Source organism: Bemisia tabaci, chromosome 1 (genome assembly GCF_918797505.1).
Source record: "Bemisia tabaci chromosome 1, PGI_BMITA_v3".
Lineage (NCBI taxonomy): Eukaryota > Metazoa > Arthropoda > Insecta > Hemiptera > Aleyrodidae > Bemisia > Bemisia tabaci.
In genome coordinates, this window is record NC_092793.1 from 56,648,787 (window position 1) to 56,675,358 (window position 26,572).

At 36.0% G+C, this 26,572-nt stretch overlaps 1 protein-coding gene across 3 annotated transcripts in view; it reads left to right on the top strand.

The window, feature by feature from the left end:
- The window catches only part of Rbp6 (RNA-binding protein 6), a 243,401-nt gene extending 221,436 nt beyond the window's left edge, over positions 1-21,965 (top strand). For all 3 annotated transcript variants that reach the window (XM_019060155.2, XM_019060156.2, XM_019060157.2), the window contains 3 exons: positions 40-284; positions 6,100-6,184; positions 8,636-21,965. In XM_019060155.2, coding sequence (XP_018915700.1) covers positions 40-284; positions 6,100-6,141 — 287 coding nt within the window. In that variant the 3' untranslated portion in view covers positions 6,142-6,184; positions 8,636-21,965. The remainder of the gene's footprint in view (positions 1-39; positions 285-6,099; positions 6,185-8,635) is intronic.
- Positions 21,966-26,572: the final 4,607 nt, after the last annotated feature.

Below are 26,572 nucleotides of genomic sequence, written 5' to 3' on the forward strand. Positions count from 1 at the left end.
GAAGTAGGAAATGTATCTGATTTGAATTTGTGTTGGCAGTGATGAACAATTACCAGGCAGCGGCTGCTGTGGCGGCGCAGGGTTTCGGGCCCCCGCCGGCCTCGCCGCATGCGACGACGACTCGCGGCGGTTTCCCGGCGGCCAATTCCCCCGGACCCACGATTGACATGTACACCTCCAGCGGCAACGAGAGCGTCACAGGCTACGTTCAAGCTGCTTCACCTCAACCCTCTGCTGCCTTCCCAACAATAGCAGTTTCCCGGGCTCCTATCAATTACAACCCGGTAAGTTTTCACCCTCAAAACCTTCAACATTAACCTCCACCACTCTTCGAAGGAATTAAAAAGGTGTCAGGTCAATTGGAGTGCATATTTCTTCAGGGTGTCTAGCATCAGGATTATCCCGATTTTCCCGATTCTATCAGGATTTGAGGTCAATCAGAATCTAATCCCGATTTCATCAAGATTTGAGGAAGAATCGGCCGTAAAATCAGGATTTGAGGAAAAGCGGCCGTCCGTGGTTCATTAGCGTGTATTTGCATTTTCATTGATTCACACTTGTTTTTAATCTTTAGAACTTAATTTTAGAGTTCTGCTTTCGCATACGCTTTTGCAGAAATTTTAATTTTCGTTCGCAAAAAATCAGGATTTGGAAAAATTATGAAATCAGGATTTAGCAGTCAAAAATCAGGAAAAATCAGAATTTCTGCAGGATTTCCCAAAATGAAAAACAACTAGACATTCTGTTTTCGTTACGATTAGAGTCCCTTTATACTGAGAGTAAAGGGAATGAGAATCCATTTCTGATTGGTTCCCGTATTTTAGACCTTCACAGTGTCTTAAATGGGAATAAAGATTACACTTTCACCAATTGCAAAGATTATAATATAATCAACAAATTTCAAATTTTGTGAAATTTATTCGAGCCTTCTAAAATTTCACTTTCCATCCCTGGCCAAAGTATCTCGCCTCGTATGTTGAGTACATACATCCGTTGAATCGTTTGGCTCGTGCGCCACTGAAAACTTGGCAACAGTCATTTTTGCCAGCTCTGAGGACTCCGATAAATCTCGGTAGGTAAGGGTTTTCTTGATGGCGAACCAGAGTTGAGCGGAGTACAACAATTAGATCTCTGGAAGTAAGTTGACACGATGCGGGCTCAACTTGTGTTCGGTATCTTAATTCATTGTATTTAGGAGTTGTGCACGAGTTTGCTGTCCCGAGGATATAGAATCGAATTCATTTTCTGATGGCATGCCGCACAGTGGATCGAGTCAATTAGAGAGGTCGGACATGACATTTTTGACTAAAACTACAAATTTTGATGTTTACTTCGTCACATTTTAAATTTTAAGGGGTGCCTCTAGAAGAAAATTTCACAAGGAAACCAATGGAACCAACTTTTAGAACCTCAAAGTTTTGTATAAAGGGAGTTATAAGCTTTTGAAGTTTCCAAATGTTGTCCAACCTCTCCTATTGACTCAATCCACTGTGTGGCGGTTGATTGCCAATTGCAGGATATCTTTGCTGGATCCTCTTTGATCAAACTTGCAAAGCACATTTCTTCGATCGATGATAAAATTCTCGAAGAAATCGGAATGTGCTGACGTGAGACGAGAAGGTGGGGCTTTTCGGGGTAGAGTGACTAAGTCTATGTTGATTGGTTGGCGTAATTTTTATATTGTATTGATATTTTGAAAGTAAGTCCAGAGATGGTATAGATAATGCTGAAATGAAAAGGAATGATGGGTGCCGGAAAAAAGATACCGTGAACTGTAAATAGAGGAAGCTCAAGGCTTCATCTGTCATAGCTGTCAAGAATGGGGTATAAAAGCATGCTGCAAGTCGGAAAAATTAATTTTCATGACACCCTCCCCGCCCCGCTTCTTTTTGATTCTCTCGAAGCCCAGGTCACTCGTGGATTCTACGTAAGTTTCAAAATCGAGGAGCTCCTTAATCAGGTCATTCATTCGTTACGTTTTGATCGGTCGCTGTACAGAGGTCCCAACTCGAATGATGGTGGCGTCGTTGTCGATCAGGCTCCACATTTGCTCCGTCGCACAATGCATCGAGTTAAGGGGAGAGGTCGGACAAAATTTGGAACTTTTATAAGCTCATAACTCTGTTCATACAAAACTTTGAGGTTTTATAAGTGGTTCCATTGGTTTCCTCGTAAAATTATCTCAAAGAAGCAGCCCTTAATATTAACAAGCAGGAAGCTCCAACGCATTGGCGTCGGAGAGCGGCTCTGGGGGCAGTAGTTGTAGTCAAGAATGAGGGCCTAGACACATTTTGTCATTGATGTACAATCCGACAACTGTCGATTCATGTTTTGTAACTTAGCAGATTTACGTAGCCGGTGTATAAATGTGTATTGGGCTTTGATATGGCGAATACATGGCATTATCACTTGTTGTATACTTTTAATTTTGAAAGCTCTTTGGAGGTCCGCTTCCTAAAAAATCTCTGGTTGATAAGTCGTTTAGCGAGGCTGCAAAAAATTTGCATTTTTATATCTGAAAGTGTAGGTATTGGTTTTTTGTATAATTGTTTTTTTGGATTGCTGGAAAAGTAACGCATACTTCTATAATTTAGGACTGAGTCAGGGAAATATAAGGTTCGTTAAATAGTAAATATTCCTAGTACCGTGTGACACTATTGTTAACGAAAAGTTTTTGCAACTTGTCAAAGAGGTTGTTGAATGATCTTCGAATAACTTTTGATGAGCTAGAGGTAATGGTTCTATCTGCAGCTCGTGGACTTCTGTACGATATTGTCCAGAATCATCTAAATTTTCAAAAAGTGTCCGCTTGTTCGATACCCAATTTGCTCATTCATGCATACAAGGAGAAGCGCATGAAAGCTTTAGCAGACATTTTGGAGATGAATCAAGAATTAGATGAAGAATTTATGACTTAAATCACGGCACCTTAATCACGGGATGACCTTAATTACGGCAACTATTTATTGTCCATGAGATGCAGATGGTTCCATTTCCCTAGCTCATCAAAAGGTATTCGAAGATCAATTTCATCAGCCACCCGTACGAACCACGTTTCTAGTGACCCGTACTTGCTTCGCACGTATGAAACATACAATCAGAGAAAACAGAATTCATCTTACAATAATCAATAATCAGTAGGACATGAATCGTTGCGATGTATAATACGACATTATAATGCGGCATTACTATTGTAATTCATTTTAATGTTTAGGGGCATTATAAATCATTATTGCCACGTCGGAATGAAATGTTGTAGACTGAATTGAAAAGCATGTTGGCAAAATTTATTATAAAAATAGTATAACATGTAGGTACATAACATAAAGGTAATACAAATTAAATGATTAGAGCGTGTATATTTCATTACATTATAGGTATATTACAATCATTTTTGTCATTGTTGGAAATTTTGATAGTTTGAATTTTGATAGTTGATAGTTGATAGTTTGAGAGTTGAAAATTTGGTTATTTTATTTAGTTAAGGTGATTCGATAGACGCCATATTTTGTGTCAGAATGGCATGCGACTTTTCCATCAATTGGTTCCATTTTTTCATTTACTCATCATTTTTCTCCAATTTTAAGTTTCGCAATTCTGTTTTCAGGAGACTAAAGCACTCACTTATCAATTTGTATATTTATATTGAGTTAAGGGTAGAGACGTATTCCTCACCGGAATTGAGGAATGGAGGTGTTACAGTATGTCCGGCATTAGGTTCCATTTCGACATCAGCGACGATCAACGCTGCGATACTGGAAGCCAGTCTTCCGATATTAAATCCCTAGCGGGGAAGAAAAAAAATGCCTAGATTTCGCTAAAAATCCCTAAATCCCCAGATTTGCTCAAATATACTTAAAAAATCCCTAGATTTTGCAAAAAGCGCCATTTTTTTATGAAGAATCATGATGTCATTCGATGTAGCGATTTGCAATATTTATATCTGATTGGCTCGTTTGAATTTTGGCGCTCTCTGAAAGCAGTGCTAATCCAGACCAATAAAATGAAAGAATATTAGTTGATTTCTTATTATTAACAGGTTGAATGCAGTTGAATGTCAAGTACATCGAAGGACACAATCGTTTTAATTTCCGGCTTATTTGCGGGGAAAATAGTGTTGCCAAAAAGGCCTACAAAATATAGATGAAAAAATGTTTTCGATTGTCGAAGCTATAATTGAGGTTAAAAAGTTGATTTTTGGTAACTTTACCTCATCAAAAAAAAATCCCTAGATTTCCTGAAAAATCCCTAAATCCCTGGAAATTCCGGAAAATCCCTAAATCTAGGAATAAACCCTTAGACATCGGATGGCTGTTGGAAGCATTAGAGTCAACATTTGAAACGCTGCTGCAGAATTTGCCGGGAGTATAATCGAGTGTTGAAAGTCAGTAGAATTGAACAATGTAATAATTGCTTTCCGAAATAAGCGTTATAATAAAAAAACAACGAATCTGAACTGTTAATACTGGAACACACCTTCTGTAAATGTACCTTGCGAGAGATAAGTAAAAAAATAGATGTACTGGAGGAGAAGTGCTTCTCCACAGAGTTTGCAGAAGGAAAAAAAATGCCCAAATTTACTTACTTCAGCATTTTCGGCAAAATCACTGCAATTTCCGAACCTTTTTCTGGCCAGGGGCCAAAATTAAATGATTATGAAGGGCCACTTAGATGTTGTAGATAAAAATAGGACTGTTGAAAAAGTCGCCGTTTTCAATAAATATGTTCCCGGAATGGAAGAGTTAGGTTAAAAAATTTAGAGTTAAAAAATTCCCATGAGCCGAGTGCCGTAGGTTAAGGGCCCGTTCGCCAAAACTAATCGGAACTGTATGAATGAATTGCTCCTTTTAAAAATCAAAACAATATCGAATTGCGATATATTACACAGTTAAGATAGGGCTATGTCCTGTCGTAAGCGGCGACATACAGTCGATATCATTTCAATAATCGCCCCAATGGCCACGATAGTTGTTAGACGTTTACGGTTTCCCTGGTAACCTTTGTTTGCTATCAGCTGATATCGAGTAAATGACTAGGAAGCTCCAACCCAGTGGTTAAAGCTTCCTTAACCGCGAAAACTTTCAAATTCAAATTTTCAAATTTTGAACGTAAAGTACATTTTTTCCATCACGAGATAAAAGCACAAACAAGTTTTGAATTGTTGACTGTATCACCATGATTCCAAAAATACAATACACAACATAGCATTGACTAACAATAAAACAGTATGCAATAAAATAAAGTCATGACAAGGAACATAGCCGAAAATGGCGCCGATTCCCATCAACCAACGCGCGGTCTCTACAATGTAACATGCTGCATTGATACTCCCCAGCTGGGACCGTCCGGAATAGCAGCTCTAGTGCAAGCACCAGAGCCGCTAAAAATGTGATGAAAATAACATCTAAATTTGCAGTTTTAGTCAAACATTTCATGTCCGACCTCTCTGATTGACTCGATCCACTGTGCGTCGTGTCATCACGGCTCACCTGCTATGTAAAATATTTTACTAGATCAAAATAAATCTGGTTTTTGACATTATTGTCGGGTTCCGGTCCGCGCTGTGCGAGTTTTCAGCACTCTCTAGGAATTCAGCGAGTTTCAACGCTCACCCATCCTCATTGACGGAACCCCACACTCACATCTGGAATGTTTTAAATTGGTACATACACTGTATGCGGCAAACTCTGTTTCAGTCAACGTTTATCTGTGTCAGAATGTTGCGTATTATCTAATTTGCTGCTTCAAACAATATAGCTAACACTACACGGATATGTTGTAATTTCATGCTCGTAAGTTTATGATAGTAAATAAAGATGTGAACTAAACAAACATTCAATTCGAAAATGTTTTTTTTTAATCAAATTATATTGGACCAACCAAAGTTGGGCCGAACCTACTTTTTTCAATGCATACTTTAAGTTAATTTTTCAGAGATTATGCTCAAAATTGGCGTCTGTAAAGTTTGAGCTCTTTGAAGAAGAGAACTTTTGATTAGTCACCAATTTAAATGAAAACTCGTCAATTCAACATTAAAGTTTACCATCTATTTTACGTCCATAATCAAGTTTAATATATTTCTGTAATTATTTTATGCAGGGACCATTGATTCCGGCTGCATTCACCAACGGTTACCATTGAGTGCCATTGTATAGTCACGAGCATATGCCAACTGATCTTTGAGGTAAGGTAATACTAATATGAATTTGTAACCAACCATGCCGCTCCGTGGCTTTAGTACACTTCAATGATCTAATCGCTGTACCAGCCTGTGCTCCATTCTTAGGACGCTGATAGTCATTTTGTCCGTGATCCCCCCCCCCCCCCCAGAGGAGCCTGGCTCACTAGCACACCGTATTGTACAGATTTGTCATTATAAGCTGTATTTAATTCAGTATTTAGGGTGAGGGATGCTTGGATGATGGTCTGGCGTGGAAAATAGAGGCGGACTGAAATCGAAAAAGTTACAGTTAAAAGTTAAAATCGCTCTCAAGGTGAAATTTTTTCTCAAAAATGGACGTATTCACGCGAAAAGGAACTATGTCACGCGCAATTCCTATGCTCATATAGTTCCTTTTAGCATAAATACGTTCAAAAATCACTCATCAAGTGCATTCATCAAGGTTGATTTCGGAAACAAGATAGAGAGTCGGAAACAGTTTTGCTTTCTCTCCAATTCAATTCGCAAAAAGAAAAAAAAGTTTTCCCACTTCTAAATTTTTTGTAAATATAGTTGAAATGAAAAAGAAAAATTCGTAGAATATCTAAATAAAAATTATTGTTGTTTAGTTCTTTAAAAAAATTGAATAAAAGTTAAACACGAGTGGATGTGTGTAACGTTGCAATCGGAGATAAACAGGTTTTTGTGAGTAGCTATGAAGTTACTCAATGCATCCGTCGATATGTAACGCACATTTAGGGAAGGCGCTTGTGAGATAACTATTCGACCACGGGTGATGCCCATATTGCCGCTAGCCGGGATTGAAGGCGCGTCACATTGCTACGATAACACGATCGCGCTGAGCTGGCTGACGCCGCGCCGCGCCGGTGCATGTTGGGATCACGCGTCATTTCATTCTTGACTCGCGCTTCTGTCCCTTTTTTATAGTATTTTATGTATAATATGTATCTTAATTGCAACGTTTCAGAATCTTGGACTGTGTTTAATTTTTGTTTAAAAAAAAAAATTCTCTTGAAATTTAGTGAGTGAGGTACGCTTGATTTAAGACTTTCCCCCAAATATCCAACGCAGTAGGTCAAATTTGAAACCTCCTCCGGGCATAAGTATTTCCTGAACAAAACAGATACCGATAGTACCCAATTTAGGCTAAAAATTGTCCAAAAACTACGTGATTTTTCATATCGTGGAGGAGGGAATTGGATCGCACTTAGCAAAAAGGAACCAGTATGATCACAGTGTTTTCAAAATCGTGCGACTTCTTCTTTTCTGTTGAAAATGCTTCCAATATATACAGTGTTAAAATTCAAACCGTTTCTTTCCTTTAAAATGTACACTTTTTTGGAGGGGAGCAAAAACTATTTGCTTTTCTGGGGTATTTTATGAGATAATCATGAAGAAGCAACACTATTAAAACACTAACTGATGCGGTGGACGCACGGGTCGTAAGATAGTACGTTGGAGCTTTTTAGCCAACGTGCGTTAAAAATTCAGCATACAGCTGAAAAGCTGTCTCTTTGCGGGAAAATTGTGCTCATATGAGCTTTTTCCCTCTGTTTTGATATTTTCAGCTTTATGCTAAATTTTTAACCTACGTTGTCAAAAAAAAACTCCAACCTACTACTATGAAAATACTGTAATTGCGCTGGTTCTTTTTTGCTAAATCAGTCCCTTTTCGGAGCACTGGAAAAAAAACACATTGGATCTAAAGTCCAGACTCTTGAAAACATTGACTAGAAAAAGGACTCTTGATTTGAGCAGATTTAAGCTCAAATCAAAAGGAAATCCGCTCAAATTAAGAGGCTTGGTTCTGGATTTAAGCTTAAATCTGATTGAATCAAGAGTATTTTTTCTTGTCGATCTTTATAAGAGTCTGGACTCTATATCCAATGCGTTTTTTATTTTCCAGTGAGCTGTTCTTTACGAGTTTTGCTAACATTAAACTTTCAGACCGATTTTACAAAAAAAATAGCCATTCTCTATTTGTTACGAGAACTAGATTTGTGAAATTGTCCCTCGGCTGCATCCGGAAGAAAACGGTCGTGAGCATTTGGACAGCGAGCCATTCGGGGGTTTTGAGGAATCAAAGTTGACATTGCGCGAAGGTCGGGTAAAATCTTTGGAAACCCGGGCCTCGCTCACCGCTCGGAGCCCTCTTCTCATTCTCTTCACCTTCTCTTCCCGTACGTACGTCATAGTAGCGAGCGTCCTTCCCTTCTCTCTATGCGAAGCTTGTGTTGTTTGCGGGTTGGGGGAGGGGGTGGTCTCTCAGTGGTAAGCGAGGCCCGGATTTCCACAGATTTCGCCCGATGCTCGCGCATGTCTACTCTGCCTCAGCGGATCGTTGCCCTCGAATCCACGTCTATTCTTCATCACCCGTAAATGAAATGGATAATAAAAGAGATCTGATTTTTAATGAGATGATTAATACATGCTACTTTTCTGTGATCTGTTCAGGTTTTTGTTGATCTTCTGAAGTCGAGCAGTTTCTGAAGGCAAATGTAAAGCGATCTAGTCGATAAATAAATTGGTGACTCATCTTTTAATAATTTCAAAGCGGAACAAATGAGAGGTGTATATTTGTGTGTGTATATTCGAGTATGTCATGTAATTTTATCATACTTCAATAATACTCATTCAAAACTGTTGATTTTTTACAATATTTAAAGAGTCTAATAATTATTTGAGGGGTCTATACATTTTACGAGAAATTCAAGAACTGAAATTAAATTTTGAACTAATTTTAAGACATTTTTGCTGGTTTATTCATCCTTTATCTTCGAAAATTCTGCATCAACTTTTTCTTGGTTTTTCTTTATTTTTCTTTGTGACTTTTACTTGTTCAATTTCAATTCTATAACACAAGGATACTTCTCTACCTGACCTATTGCTCACTCTATAAATTATATTTTCTTAAATTTTCTAAGACTTAAGAAACTAACAAAAGAAGGAACAATAAGCTAAACCCACATCAAGGTTTTTGTTCAACAACTATTTTATTTTTATTCACTTGCGATTCTGTTTTTGTTATCATTTTTCCTACATATCATATTAGTTGTCCTAGTCAAATCGTACATCGGCTTTCAAAAGAAAAAATAATATGTGATCCAGGGCAGTCAGTTTTTCAATTTATACTCAGACCTTGAAGAGGTTGAGATATACTATTGCTCACTGACAATTACAAACGATTTTGATGAGCTCGAGAACACGTTTTTCAGCCACAAAACAAATCTTCAGGGACCTTTACCTATTTTCTCCAACCGAAAAATTATAAATAATTGAACGTTTGAAACGTGGTAGGTACTGAGTTATTGGTGGGTTTTTAAGTAGACGTTTCGGAACATTTTTATCCTTTACGTGAATCATAATTGTTTTCCCCCATTTTTTCTCTCTTCTTCTTTCCCTTGATTCTTTTATCCTCATAAATACTTGAAAAATGAAGCTCATTCTTAGACCGTCTCATTTTCGCATGTAATTTCAGAAAACTATAAATGACACATTATTGTAACGCATATCGAAGGTGGAACTATGATTTTACAAGCTAACTCGCCTTTTTAGGAGGTCATAAACGTTCCACATCCGCTATCTCTGATAATGAGATAATCAAACTCGAGCATGACTGAAATGAGATACTTCTCAGCTTCTGGCGAGCACTTAAAAATCGTCCCCACTGAATAAATTTTTGCGAGGAATACTTAGATACGTTTCTCAAACCTTTTTGACTTGTGATATGTGTAATTAAGTACCAGATTTTGGGCTTATCTTTGTTTAGACCCTAATTATAAATAGACCCAATAATAAATTGCATCAAGTGTAGTGTGTTTAAATTTACGGTGTAATTAAATTTAATTTACTTAGCAGGAAGCTTCCGTTAATCCCACAAAATCTTTCATCGCGATGCCGGAATTCCATTCAAACGGATTGCAGATTATTTTTCACTGCGCACGAAGTGCACGAACGGCAGTCGCGGCAGCAAGAAATAATGCGGCGCTATCTTTTTTTTTTGTTCGTTTAGTCTATAATCTGGTTTTCCATGCTGTCTGAAAGATCTCTATTGGGTACGCTGGCACATTGCACGGACGCTTTTTGCAAGTTAACTCCGAGTTTTGCACGCTTTACCGCTCGAACCATAATATTTTGATCGCAGAAAAAGAATATCTCCTGAAATCGAGGAACGCAGTCTCGTAGTTTCACCATCAATAAGTTAGTATTGTGTAAACAGTCCCAAATCCCAAGCACTAAAAAAACCGCTTGAAGGGAAATTTCCACCGAAGCCTCGTGGTCATACAATTTCCAACTGTTTAAAAACTTGAATAATAACATATCGATTTTAACAATCACTTTACTGAAAGTTAGAGAAAATCCGGTTACTATTTACCAACGGAATTTTAAAGACATAATTTTAGTATACCTCTGTATTTATGAGTTCATCGATCCGTCGCACTCGGGCAATACAACTAAAAACACTTCGTTTCTGTTACCTAGGAATAAATAAATATTTCTTTTTTTTTAAAAGTCCCATGAAGAGTTTCTTTTTTTGGTCCATAAGTGAAAAACAGTAATTAACCTACAATAAATCTTTAGGTAAACATTGTAGATCCTGTCTACAGATATTGGTAGGTTCTTTTAAGTTTGGTTTTACATTTTTTCATTTATTTTCTCCTGTCCTTTTAATGAATACATGACTACATAATTTAGTCCGTCTCTCGGCAACTAAAGACAATTTCCTCACTGAGTGAAGAAGATCGACTTCTCTGTTCCCGCTTGTAGGAAACCCACGGATAACTTGGTTTCGTAAGGCTATTTAGGTGTCTGAAAACCACTTGTAAAACTATAGTACATGGTGGAGCACAGACTGACTTCAAAAATACTACCGAATCACACTTCTGGCACTTTTCTCAGCTGGTGGTCTATTTTTAAAACCAATTACTAAAGTTTGCCTCACACCATTTTCAAGCGTACTTAACGACTTTCAGTGAAGTCACAATCGTTCGTATAGATATATACTTTGGAGTTTATCCATCCTATTTGGGCAATACAACTAAAAACGTTCAACCTCTGCCATTGGTTGGTTTACTAATGAAGAACAGTTGTTAACATTCATTATTTTTTCTCCTCTCGTTTTCTTGTGTAGAAGTTGTAGGTCAAAAGTTCATCGTAGGATTTTTATTTCTATCAATTTTTTTCCTGTCCATTTAAAGTCGATACAATGAACCTTCATTTATCTTTCGGCAATGAATGTTACTCGCCGTTAAGCAATTTCGTGAATAAATCGTTTTTTAAGGAATTGCAAGGGTTTGAAAACTATTTTTAAAACCAGAGAACATGACGGAGTACAGACTGAGCGGTAAAGTACCACTGAATCATAGTTCTGGCACATTTCGCGGTCAGTGGTCGTATTGTAATCTTGATTACTCAAGTATGTCCTCCGCTTTCCTAGTTAACCCTTTTTTATTTTAGCTGATTCTCGTGGAGAAACATTTTGTCTATCTACAGGCATTTAACTCGTTCCTCAAGTTCGTCACGTTTTAACAACTCTCCAATTTTACAAAATTATCTATAAGATCCAAATTGCTGAAATATGAAGAACTGTATTACAAAAGGACACCGGCTTGCTTGATCATGAAGAATACACTCAACCCCCCCCCCTCCCCCCCCAAAAAAAAAACATAATTAATCTGAATTTTGACCTTGCAATTTTAGTTGTGTTGCCCTTTTGATCGTCGGGGCGTTGTAAACCAAATCCAAGAATTTTGCTCATTGATTATTTTTCGTTTCTTATACATTACTTCCACAATCCTCTCTCTCAGCCTTAGTAAACAAGTTCTTGTAGGTATCTTAAAAATATTATTCAACTGCTCATGAAAGTAAGCAGTTATACTTTTAAGATGTAGACTTAGATAAAAAAAACCGACGGAAGAAAATATTGATGCATTATTTTTAGTTTGGTCAATTTCACTAAGCTAGCATATATATATTAAACAGATGTTTTATATATATACAATTTAAATATATATAAAACGATTATTAATGATAGGGAATAGCCATAAATGTTGCCGTTTTTATTCTACACACAAGAATAAGATTGTGGGTAATAATACATTTTAAGAAAAGGAAAAACAAGTTTCTATTTTTTCTCCGTTTGGGAGTATCTTGAAACGTAACTTTATTATATTTTTTTTTAATTTTTATTTTTTTTTATATTATAAAAAAAAATCTTTGTTGCATTTGAGAATTTTACTTTGTTAAACGTTTCTGTTTACTTGAAATCCAAGTAAAACATTGTTAGAAACTGTTAATTAGCTTCATTGTAATTTAAAAAAGAAAAAATATTTATATTTATCCTCCATTCAAATGACATTCGACCAATACGCAAACTTCATCGATTTTGAATATGGATGATACATGGGGAGCACTCCTCGTTAATCCAATAAATCTTCATCTATTGTTTCGTTTTTTTTTCAATTTTTGTTTGTTTATCTCAATTTTACTTTCTCTTTTCCTCTCTTTTCTCTTTCCTCGCCTCCTTTCTTTTCACTCTTGCTCCTTTTTGAATTTTTTTTGTGTGTGTTTTTTTAATCTTTTTATTTCATATGCCTCTGCTCTCTCGGGTTGCGCACCTTCAAAAAAACTCATATTACTTCCTCTACTTTCATTATTTCTTCCTTTCTTTCATTCTTCCATTTCTTTCTTTCTTTCTTTCTTTTTTTCTTTCTTTTCTTCTTCATCTTTCTATCTGTTTATCTAGCAATCTACCCATTCATCTATCTACCTATCTATCTATCTATCCATCTACTTACCTATCTATCCATCTATCCATTTACCTACCTATCGTTTTATTAATCTATTAATCTATTATTTTATTTATCTATCTGTCCATCTTGATATCTATCTATATATCTATTTATCTAAGCATCCATCTATCTATCTATATATCTATTAATTTATTTATCTATTTATCTATCGATATATTTAACTATCTACCTATTCATTCATCTAATAATTCATTGATTTCTGCTTGTCTTAATTTCTCTGTATTCAAAAATTATCATGTACCTCTATCTGTTAATGATAGAATTAAAACGATATATTTCCACAACACATCATTGTCATCAGAAATGAACTACCAGGTACACATTCAATAGGTGGCAAGAAAGGAAATTAGAATTTAACAATTGAGATTTGAAGTTCGTGCTCATTTTTGCATTTTCAGTATTCCTTCATCCGAGGAAGTTATCTCTCGCAGGTACATGTACGGAACCTAAGTTCGACATCTTTTCACTCTAAATTGCTTACGTGTACAAATACAGTGTTTCTCATTTTAATCTCTCGCTCTCAATGAAATAATTTTTAGATTTATGAGAATACGAGATCATAGCGAATTTTAGCCAAGAAAAGAGCAACGCTTGATTTCGACCGAAGTCCTATCCGAAACAAATTGAGCACCATTTTATCTTTGCGAAGCCTGAGAAACTCGCGTCTTTTTATTTGCTTTTCCTAGCTCTCTTTCTTATTCTATCTCGTTTTACTTTTATCTTCTCTCCATTTCCCATCTTTATGCTATTGATTCACTACTTCCACGCTTACCAAGCGATCAAAAAACTCTACGGAGTGCGAGATTTGGAGGTATTAAATTTTACCAAACTAATTTATAGTCTTTTATTGTTTGTTTAATATCTGCTACATAGGTGGCGCCTCGTTTGCTGAGTCATAAATCTCGGTGTTGAGGTATACAATTCCTGGTAAAAAGTACAGGAAAACCAAAGATTCGTTTTACTCTAAGATTGACTCAAATGTGTAAATTATGCTCCAACAGGAAAAGCTCATTTGGAAGGTTGATGTAACATAATGTGTGGCGTTTATGTAACATGCCACTTCGTATGTGCAGCGTACATACGACATACTTTTAGCTTACGACTTACTCCAGCGTACTTTTTTTAGGTTTCCCTTCTTCCTCTTCTTCTTGTTTTTCTTTTGTATAATGGGCATAATTACTGCAAAAATTCTAATTAAAAAAGTGTTAACTTAAATGCAAATGACTGAAAATCAAAGGAAAAAGTCGTTGCTATGATAGTTTAACCATCTCTGATTCTTTTGAAGAGCAGCTTCAAAAATGCAGTTAAAACGGTTTAAACTCACTTTCTTCTCCCTCCTTAGCCATGAAAAAGCAGGTCGAAATTTTTTTCTCGACTTGAGATCTTGTTCACCCTTTCAAATTTTCATTAACCTCACTTTCCCACCATAACCGTTCCACACCAGTCGTGCTAAATTCAATGATAAATGTCTTATAACGTAACCTTAAGAGACTGCTTTAATGTAGCCTAAAATTCATTACCTAAACCGAAAAATAATCAAATATTTATGATATTTAGAGCAGCTATGGCTGCGATTGCGTACTGTATGGAGATGAATTCACGAAAATAATTTGAAAGCCGATCGATTAGTTGATTATCTCTTAGCACTGTACTTCAAAGCAATTTTGGACCCCTCCCCCCACCCCTCTCACCTTTTCGAAGTAAATTTATGCCTTGGTGCGTTAGGTAATCACACAAAATTTGATCAGGGAATACATTGAAATAACTCCAGAAGTATGAGCGAGTAGAAGCAGCAAACCTTTTTGTCTTTCGATTTGCTATATGTATGCGCACTGCACTATTGGAATTAGTTCAAAATATACCTGCATAAAATTTGTTAAATCTGACACATGCACTTCAGGATAACCTTTCTTTAAAGTTGTTCGGACCACTTTATTCAGGAAGCTTCATACGATGGACTGATCATCAAAACATATTGTAAAATCACTATAATTTTTTTAATTTTGAAAATGAGAAGTGTAGAAATTTTTTTTAGTGCAAATCGACAAAAGATTAATTTTGGCCCGATAAATATTTTACTGATAACTAAAGCATACACTGTAAAGGAAGGGTTTCAAATATTTCACAGTTTCTCAAGTAACACGTAACTTTGGAACTCTGTAAACCAGAATCGTCGCGGTTTTTTTTAAATGGATCATTTGTTGGAAGAAATAAAGAGAGAGAAAGAGAGAGAGAGAGAAAAAAAAATAAATTGCACGCACGTACACGTTCAACGGTTATTTAATAAGCGCCGGATTTAGCTATTTCCGATAATCCTTTATAATATTGGAAAAAAAATTGGTGAAAATTTCGGACCGGTGTTTTCAAGATAATGGGACAACCTCTTATAGTTGATAACTCCTTTTACCCTTAAAAAGTATAAGCTATGTTGTTTTTCTTGGTTTTTTAAGATTTACGATTTAATGAATTCATACGGCTCACAAACACTATTTCATACGCAATAAAAACTGTTATAACATCGTAGGGCGACAATTACCGCCAATCTTGGTCTATTCTCTATAATTCAATACTAGTAAATTAACTTAACGCTGATAGCAACAATGAAAAACAAGATATGGAAAATATTAAATAATATGCAAACCAAATGGAAGTCCGAGGAGCCTCTCTTAGAGAACGCCATGCGTCAAGTAGATGCAAATTAGTATAGTTAGCCGGTAATAGAGGACCCACAACGACAACAGAATTCACTCCGTGAGGATAAACTGAACCGATTTAATAAGGTTTATTTATCAATATTGCAACTTGGACATCCGTTGAAATTTTTCTGTGATGTAATTTTGTTGTTGCTATGGGTTTCCTATTATCAGAGTGCCTTCCTCTTTTTGACCACAGACCTATGCTGTTTTGTTTTTCGTTGTCGTCATCATCATTCTTATATAAGTTAATTTACAATGGTTATGCGCGGTCACTTTTGAAAATGATCCACACCACTAGAAAAGGTGAATCAATTTGTAGTTAAAGGGCGGATGTAGATAGTTTGAGTGTAAAATATCACTCGTTTCTCAGGGGCTCCTAGCTCCCCAGAGCTTGGAGTCGCCCGTGAGTTTGGAGGCTTTGCCACCCAAGGCCAGCTAAATGGTCAGGTAGGTAGCTAGGTATGCCCTCGGTGCTTTAAAACTTTAGGTTACTTTGTTTACTTCCGGACTGTGATATGTAGGTTTTTTTTAGCTTTTGTTCCTTTTTATTCTTTTTATATATTTTTCCGGTTGAAAATGGAATTGTTAGGATCCTGAAACGCCCCAGCCTTTTGATGTCCTCGTGTTTTAGCTTTGGTTACCCATTTTTTGTGTTCTTTCTTTCGTAAGTTAATTTACCAGTACTGATTATCCGTAAAAATGGACCAAAAGTGGCGCCGGAATGTCGCGTCGATCATAAACCAAGAATGTTGATGAATAGTCATTATAACGTATGAAATTGTCGTCGTGAACCTTGTAAACCCATTGAATCGTGCAGTACAAGCTGCGTGTAATCTTTCACAAACCAATTTGGCTGTGTCAATGGTGTAGTTAATTCATTGTAGGTGTTAGTATTTTTCCATCATCTTAGCTAGTTGCATCTTAATTTTCTAACAAACATGATAATGACTCTTACCCGATAGATAGAAACCAAAGAGGTAAAATCAAATTTAGGTGGTGATTATGTTATTGTTGCACACACTCACTTAACCAGTTATACATAAAACCTGTATATTATTTTATTTTTCCTTTGTATATTGTACGTTCACGCAATATGACTGTATGTATTTTTCACCTTTATGATGTATGCGTATAACTATGTAAAATAAAACTGGAGAATATCCGTAGGCAATGGATTGTGCATGAAGCAACCATTTTAGTTCTTTCAATATGATCTGTGATATCTCGTTGACCTGTTTACTTTGTTTTTTCAAATGTATTTGACTTAGAGTGTCATTGGGCCCTACTTATTTGTCCGTTTAATGAAAACGTCTCCAGGGAAATTTTACTTGCATTCACTAACATCTAACCGAACCACCATTGAACTGGCATTTCAGCAATTTCGTAGATTTTTTAGTGGCTTAACAAAAATGCAGGCGGTCAGATTTTGGTTTGGAGGATTATATTTATAACTCATTACGATGGAACATTTTGTCGCTCCTCTGACGTGAGGACGGATCGTTACTTTCACGTGAGCCCTATGATGCGTATAACTCTATGTTTTCCAGGGCTCATGCCAAAATAGAGATATACGCCCTTACATCAGAGGAGCGACTATATGTCACATGAACGTGACAAAGTAAGTCAAGGAAGGGACTTTCCCTCCCTGTGGATCCATTTTAAACCCATCGTGCTCAATTTGATCGTGATTCCATAGACTTTTGCTGATTTTTAAGTCAATAAGAGCGAGCAGCCAACGCCAATTTTTCTGATTGGTTGCTAAGTCGGACAGAAAAATTATCAGAATTTGCTGAAAATTCAATAGAGATGAGTTTTTAACCTTTTTTGAGGCTCTTTCAGGGACAAGAACATATCTTCTAGCAAAATAATGTTATGAAACCCTTTAATCCTCTATAATGAATCTTTCCAATAAACATCCAATTTTCTACGTGTTTGCCAAGCTCGACGGAAAAATCAGCAGAAATATAGATCGAATCGGATTTTTATTGGATATGGGTTCACAGAGAGAAAAATTTCTATAGCCAAGGCAATGCAATGTTTTGTCTCCGTTAGCTATAAATATGATCCCAAAAAACCGAAAACTGGTTTTTCGAGGTCGGAAAGGTCTCATTTCATAGCTTGACCCATAGTTATGCTCCTTTTTTTCGTTTTTAGAGATGGTACTTGTATTACTGGTTTTTGTTTTGACATTTTGCACTCACTTAATACTAAATTTCGTAAAACTCCGTTCAAGTTCATAAGAAGGCGAGGGACCTATTCGTTCCCATTGAATTTGGTTGACTGCATTTAACTGAGAGCGGGTCGGCACAGTCAACATTAGTATCCAGATACAGTCGCATTTTGTATACGAATAAGAAAAATATCTCCTTAAGATTAAAAATGAAAATGCCGAGAATAAACGTCTTAGAAAATCGACACCATGAATTAGTTTTCCCTCTTTGTTGTGAAGACTACAAACATTTACATGGAAAGTAAAGCGTGGATAAGAGGATATATTTGTAATAGTCACACTAACCGGCGCGTTTCGCCTCAACAACTTTTCCGGAGAAAAGATAATTCACGCCTTGCCACAGATACTGTCCTTTTCAACCGAAAGAATCCGTTTCTTCTTTTGTTCTTCAATTGAGCCCTGATTTTTGCCTTGGAATGTGGAAAACTATCAACGATTCTCAAAACAAAAGCCGGCCACGCTGGACCAATCTAAAAAAACGAATGTAATGACAAAACCATGGACCGTGGACTGTGTTGAAATTGAAGACTTTACTGCTTAAAAAAAAAAAATAATAATAATAATAATTGTATATCTTAAAAGTAACAATTCGGATGCAAGGTTTTTTTCTTCCTACGAACGTAAATTTTGTCAAAATGTTGTTTTCCTCTTACTTTGCACAATGGATACAGGTTTATTTATTTATTTATTTTTTTTTTTTTCGTTTTCTCAATTTAAAACGGAATAGCAACGCAAACATATAAGATTAGATCAAACTTTTTTCAGTGTTGTGGTAGAGTATCGGTAAAAATAGACAAAAACAAACATGATGAACATTTTAAAGCACCTAAGATCGAAAAATTCAAACACTTTGATGAAAACTGCACGTAAATTGCCAAAAAGTCAGTATGCCAATCACGTAGCGCTTTTTTACTGTAAATATGATGAGCATGATTCTGTTTTGTTTTCCTCTTCTTTTTTGTAGCTGCTGACATCTAACATTTAGACCAACTACCGTAGACATTTTGAGGAGTTAAAATACAATGGTTTAATGTGTCGATGTCATTTTAGTTTAGTATTGTGGCTTTTTTCGTTTATAACTGTTGGGCCTTCTAAATGCTTTAAACTGATGCATAATGGTGCACAAGACAATTTCAGTGATACAAGTTAGCTGGAGTCTTTTACATATGCTATTTTCTCCACGTCAAGAATCTGTGCACGTGCATCTATTACTCAAGAGCAAGAAACTCTTTTTTCTAAAAGTAGCATTTTACATCGCACCCAAGTTCAATTCATCCGCTTTATTTGTTAAATAAACGGCCAAGCGCTGTTTCAAAGTAGAATGCCTACCGCAATAGACACATTAACAGAATATTTTGTATTAACTAGAATATATATTTGTAGGCATTATTTGTACCTATGCTTACTTCAAAGCACCACGCTGGCTTTTCGTCTTTGCTTTTCTCTTTTGTTTAGGATTTATCTTTTCTTTCCTTTTCTTCATCATATATTTAGATTGTTTAGTCAGTTGTACATAATGTAAATTTAATTATTGGAACGTATTTGTTCATGTAACTACTTGCTTACAATCTTCCAAATGCATATTTTGTTGTCTATGAATGTGACAATTCAACCTAATGATTCAATTACAGCTGTTCTTATATTGAATATATGTTTTGACGAACACGCTCACTTTTCAGAATGTGACAATATAGTGAATTACGAGAATCATCTTGACAACTTTTCGAAAAATTTTTGGTTAAATCAAAAGGAACTTTCATCTAATATTTCCTGCCATAGAATTTCTATCGCTTTAAAACAAGCTCTGGTTGTTTAAAAAAAAAAAAAAAAACTCCAGTTATTTGGAAGAGAATATCATTTCACAAAATATTAACTGGATACTTTTTTACAGTGAAAATGATTCTATTTTGATGTTATGGAAAACCTTTTTTAATGATTACCAAGCACATGTTCGTACATTGTGTGTTAAATTGTGCAATTAAATTAATTTAAATTGAAGGGCGATTAATTTTGCCTCTTTACGTAAATTTAATCTATATGTCAATTTTAGTTTTTATTACTGATTGAAATGGATCACTGCACCTCTTTTTTTAGTTTCCCTGCCTGTGCCTGGAGTTTTCAGGCACCAAAGAGAATATGAAAATCAATCATAAGCTCGGTTTAAAAGTCTGCTCCTATGATCCGTTACCCTTTCTTTTTTCGTCTGAAAAGAATACCATCGTCGTTTTCAGCACCATTGCACAGAAATGAATGAATTGCATAATACAAAAAAAAAAAGTACTCAAAGCCCACCAACTTAAATCAAACGTTGTTCATTTCTTCATTCACAAATCTTAACGAATTATCTCTTTTTCTCGTTTACAAAACTTTATTGTGATCAAAGAACTGAAAATCTTCCAAGCTCTTATTTTTTCCTTCTTTTGTTTTAAGTATCATTTTTTAACATTGATAGATTAAAGAATAAACTGTGTTTAACTGCATCAAATTGTGCCTCTACTCTTCAAATGGAATCCCTCCCTTTTTGAAAAGTCTCCCCAATAAATACTTGAAGTCAATGATAATTCTCTCTTACCATGCAACCTCTAAAATGAAGCAAATAATGTGAGAGACCTCTCGTTAATTATCTTTATTTTTGAATTTCTTTGATAAGTTTCGTATGAAACCACTCATTTGATTTTCGTTATTCATTCGCTTACAGAAATATTATCAGTATGTGTCGTAATGCGGAATCACACCTCAAGCGTTACTATTTTTGTTTTCTTCAAAATATCATGATCATCATTCTTGTTGTTGATGTTGTTGTTGTTTTATGTTCAAATATTTTATTTCATCATTTTTAGGTTAAGGTGTTTTCAATAAAACTCAAAATAAAAACTGGACGTGGATCGATGACTAAAATTTAGAGTGAAACGGTAATTACACTCATGCGAGAGCAACTTATAGCTGTTTAATGGGGGAAAAATTAAAGATTTGATCCTCCCCTCTCTTCAGGGTTTAAATCCATAACGGTTACACGAGGAACTGTTTTTTTTTTATGAATTTATTTCTTACTAATCGATTCGTGTCGTAGGCTTCATGCGTTACTCGCAAGATATTATACTATAGAGTATGATATGATATGACACTTTACGATACGCTACGATACGATTGAGACTTCCGAAAATATCAAAATGAGTACGGTCAATTCAAGTTTACATTTTTGTTTTAAAGGTCACTACAGGGAATGGTGGTAATTTTAATCCTACGCAAATAATTATTTACTTAAGAAAAGTAAGTTTTCATTTTTGATTTTTCAACAGCTATTTTGCTCAAAATCCCATCACTGAACAAGGGAATAACTTGAGTTTAACTATGACTGGTACCATAATGAGACTCCTAATTGTATGTGTTCCCCACTGAGCTGCAAGGATTCACGAATAGGATATATTTTGAGTTTTGTTTGAAATTTAGGTTTACTCTTCAAAATGAAAAGCAATACAATTAAATTTAAGCTTCACTTAAATCAATTGAAACTGTCAATAATTATTGTAAGTTATTTATTTAAGGCTTGATTGATTTTTAAAATGTAATAATTATGGATACATTGTAAAATATTTTGATACTCAAATTTTAATTGAAACTAATGTTACTGGAGCATTACTATGTTATATTAAGGTGTAATGGTGATTTGCATTGTGGTCATTTAAATCCATTTGTTTTTGATGAATGCATGAATATTGTTTCTGTTATTTAAATTTCCTTGTTGTATATTTTAGGTATTTAAATTATAATCCTTCTCATGAATAATGATTTGAGTTTATTAATATAATATTATTGTCATCATCAGTTGCTCCATTTCATGAAATGCTGTCTCAAAACTTAACAATTACTTTAATTACACAAATGACTAAGACTATTCCGATTAATGAGACATTCTACTTAGGATTTCAATCAATGAAAATCGTGTTGAAAACAATGTCATGTATCTCTACAAATGAAAATTCACATCAAAATTTCATGCATCATTGTAACTCTCATAAAATATATCATGAAGTACATAATTTGAATTGTTGACATAAAAAAAAAAAAATTGTTTTTACGAGAAAAAAGTTCACATTTTTCTTTTTTATTACTTTCTCCATGTCCCACCGATTATTTAGTTGTTTTTCTAAGTACCTTCCTAGACGAAAGGTTGACATTTTTGGGTTCCGAGTGGGTTGTTGGGTTGAGTTTGGTGTGGACGGATTGACATCTTATACGCAGAAAAGCACAAAGTCCTTGAAAAGCTTTCAACTTGGATAAGAAGCAAATGGCTGCGGGGCCTCAGAGCCGAACAGTTCTGATCCTGCGTTACAAATCCAGCCCTCACTCAGCAAAAGCCCCTCGAGTTTGATAGAAACTTTCAATTTGTAAATTTTTTCACATCCAAATCCAAAGCCAAATGGGATTCAAAATAGTGAAAAAATTAGGATAAAAAAGACACAACTTTACTCCTCCCTCCGAGAAATCCACCACGTAGGACCGACTTTGAATTTTGAAATTTTCAGATCCAATTGCCGTAAACTGTAGTCGGCAGGGCCGGATTCAGGGGGTGGCCACATGGACCGCGGCCCATGGCGGCAAATTTTGCAATTTTTTTGAATGTAGCTATAAAGGAAAATCGGATTCCGAAAAAAAATTACAAACGAAAAAAGGTGACAAAATCTATCATTTCCTGAGAGTATATCTCTAATTTTGTCGTCTCTCTGTGATACAATAGACAGCACCTTTAATCAGTCGAGTTAAGACTAAGAGAGAAACCGAACACGGAATTTGACCTGGAACGGCGCGGCGCAGAGGGCAATGATGACGATAATTTGAGATGAAAAGGAGAAACCCTCGGCGCGGCGCGACGGTCAGCATGTAACACATATTAGCGCCTACAAGACTGCTTGAATACTTCACGCATTGCGTCAAAGACAGTGCGGTTAGCAGCGGGCGGCGTGAAACGCATAGCGCCTACAAGACTGCATGAATACTTCACGCATTGCGTCAAATACAGTGCATACAGCAGCGGGCGGCGGGAAAGGCATAGCGCTTACAAGATTGTAGGAATATTTCACGCATTGTGCCAAACAGAGTGCAGTCAGTGCGGCGCGGTGGTGGAAGTTAAAATTATTAAACCACATTTATGTTTGTTCTTTCATAATTTTTTCGTTCATTTCATATAAATGGAAGACCTTGTCCGCACAGAGATAGGTTTACGGAACTTAACTTTCGCGGAAAGTTCAGTGAACTTTTGCTAGTAGTGTTGACAGGGCTTTCGCAAAAAATGTGTCCAACACGAGTAAACGCGTCTTGTGCACCCCTTTCCCTCCGGCACGTTCACTTGATGGTTTTTATTGATGTTTCAAATCGAATGAGAGGGGGCGGCAAGTAAGTACGTAAATCCGGCCCTGTAGCCGGCTACGCTTTAGCCGGAAAAAACCCACCATCCCAGAGAAAAAGTCACAGTTTTCTGTAGTTCTATACAAGCTGGGGGAAAACACTAAGTGCAATTTTTACTCTTTACGTTTCAAATAGTTTAAATCAATTTTTTTAAAATTCCGACCTTAAGAGGAAAAATACGACAAAGAAATTGATTTATAGTTATTTTCTGACAAGGAATCATTGATTGTGTAGGGTTTGAAAAGCATCAGGGTTCACTGGATTCAGTACCGGCCTTTTTTTACAGCTTTTGGAGCATTTTGACCGATTATTCCCTCCATTAAGAGAAAAATATATGTCACAAAGGTTGTTGATTTTTGATGATGAAAATTCCCGGGTCAAAAAACGGCTCTAAAAGAAAAAGTATTGATTGTACAAAAGGATCTCCTCCCCTCAGTGGATCATAAATAGACTTGTTAAAATTACGATCTGTTAATAATATAGTAATTGCACCTGCGATTAAAGGCAGTAAATTAATAATAAAAATACGCTTCTTGACCAAACAAAAAGTCTTAATACTCGAAACTGTCTCCCGCCACTGGCTTCGAGAGGGTTCACCCTGGATGTGGACGAATAGGGGTCAACGCGTGGGCCACAGCCCCTACTTGCGATATTCCAAAGTGGATAACCCAAAAGCGCAAAATGTGATAGCCCACAAGCGCAAATTTTCTATAGCCCAAAAGGGCAAAAGGTAATGATTGGTTGGAAATAAGTTTCGATACATCGAATGTAGCGCAAATCAAAGGAACCAAAATCTAAGTAGAAATGAGAAGGACGTACCTCCGTTCGCGTGTCGGTAATATTATTCTCAAAAAGATCGGCGAATGAGTATTGAGCTGTGGGGTTTATCTGACGAGAAGTTCGCAGTCTCTACTTTTCATGTTTTACGAAGAAATACCTAGGAACTGCTCCCCTCATTTTTGTAGTGTTATATACTTATTTTGAAGCCAATGTGCAAGATTCATGGATATTTAAAACTTTAAAAAAAGTTCACGCCAGTTCACTGGAATTTTTAAATTTTGGAAAATTTACAATCGAATTTTCAACGCGATAACTTTGCAATACGTTCCGTAATTGCGATTTATCGATCGATATATCGACTAAAAGATAACCCCACAAATCGACAGTCCATAAGCGCATATTATTTGCGCATATATTCTGTCAATTTAGTAGATTTTCGCTTATTGGCTGCACCGAAAGCGTGTATGGATGAGGGGTGCGGGCAAAAGAGTGTCCTCTCAAACCAAAAATCTTTCGCCTTAAATACTTGGACGATTTTGAATTAAAAGAAAGAAGGAATATTGCCATCGTGATCTGGGCATCAAGATCCATAAAAATACATGAACGACAGGGCTTATATTCGTCATAGGAACACCAAGGTAAGTGATTTTAATTTAATAATGTCCCTTTTTTCACGTATGTAGTTTGATTAAGATTTACATCATTTATTGATAATCATGTAATAGTTCTCTTCCGCGTTTCTTTATATCTTTTTCATTCCTTTCCAGTAAAGGAATCCAAGACCCTGCCCTGCGGCGGCGATTCGATCGCACCTCCAGGGGTTGGGCTGCTGACCGGCTAGGGGTCGCAGCTTCCTAGATTCAATGCACAATTATTATGGTCACGCGTATGAGCTCCACCCACTTTGCATTCTCCTCTTTTCTATGTTCGCGTAAAAAAAAAAAAAGTTTCCTTTCAATTTTGCCTCAGTAATTAGGTACATCGTTTTGCGTGACCCTTCAGCAATTTCTTTCCGAACGAAGGTAATCTCGTTCAATATATGTGAGAGATTGCATCCGCGCTCTTCTTCAAGATATCATGGTTAATTTTTCAATCGAGGGCGTGGTGCTCTTCTTACCACACCCTTTCAGTTGACCTGTATTTGCGCTTCACTCACCAATTTACCGTAATTTCATTTAATTTAAGTAAATTGTATGATTTGGCCTTGACCAATGAAATTCACAGTTCCTACTCTTGGCACTTGGCTTAATTAATTTATGTGTGGATTGCTACTATATCCCGCTCGCTATTGTTTCGAACCAGAGAGCCTCAAATTGTTGAGCTCGTAGCAATCGTAGAATATTTGTCTTAAACGCTCCTATGAGAAATCCTACTTAGAACAAACCTCAAAGAAGAGTGTAATATTTCTTGCGAACCAACATTTTACTCACTTTTAAACTCTCGTTACTCATGAATTATAGAATTTGAGGAAAAAGGTCTGAATGTAATCTGGAAACAACCCAACACTGCTGTTTTGGACATAGTGAATCATATAAAAACGAGCTGAAGTCCAATTACTTGTGTGTATTTAACTAAATGATGTTAACACAATTTGCAAAAGATGAAAATACAACTCATGAAAAATTATTAACAACGGCTGACGATTCGATCCAAAGGACTCTAAGTAAGTCTTCTTCAGTGCTGCAATCAAAAATCAATCGAAACGTTTTGACATAGACGAAATGAAAAAGCGGAAACTGCAAAGCAATCTGAGAATACTACATCCCAAAAGAAATATACGAGTATAATAAATTGTAATCAAGGGTTAGTGATGCAAGTTAATAAAAAGCAAGAAGAAGCCTAGAGGAGAAATGATTTTTATTTTTCATTGGTTTTTAATTGTTGCACTAAACCTAGTCCTTTAAGTCGAAACGTCTGCCGTTGTAAAATTTTTTTTGTGAGTTGTATTTTCATCTTCTCTGACTGTCTTAATATCATGCAGTTATATCCACTCAATTATTTGGCTTAAAGCTCGTTTTCACAGCGTTCACCATGTCTTCTTATTTAATAGCTTAGCCAGCCCAATTTGGCATCAAAATGTACTGCTGTTTTGTTCAGTTGCCTGTTTCGATTTGTTATCCACAGTTCAAGCACAAAAGAGAAACATTATGATACAGTATCACATACGTACTGATTTGCGATTCCAACACGATTTCCGTCCATCCTCCCTCCTTTTCTTATTTAGTCAGGATATACTTTAATTCAATACAAAATATATAAATGTCATACTCAAAAATAACATGATTCAAAGGATTTCCAGATCGAAAATATGTGTAACAACAAAATAAAGTTGGTAAAAATTGATATTTTGCACTGGAAAAAAAGTCGCTTGGATCCGAGTCCAGGCTCTTCAAAACATTGAAAAGAAAAAATACTCTTGATTCAATCGGGTTTTTGCTTAAATCGAGAACCAACCCTCTTAATTTAA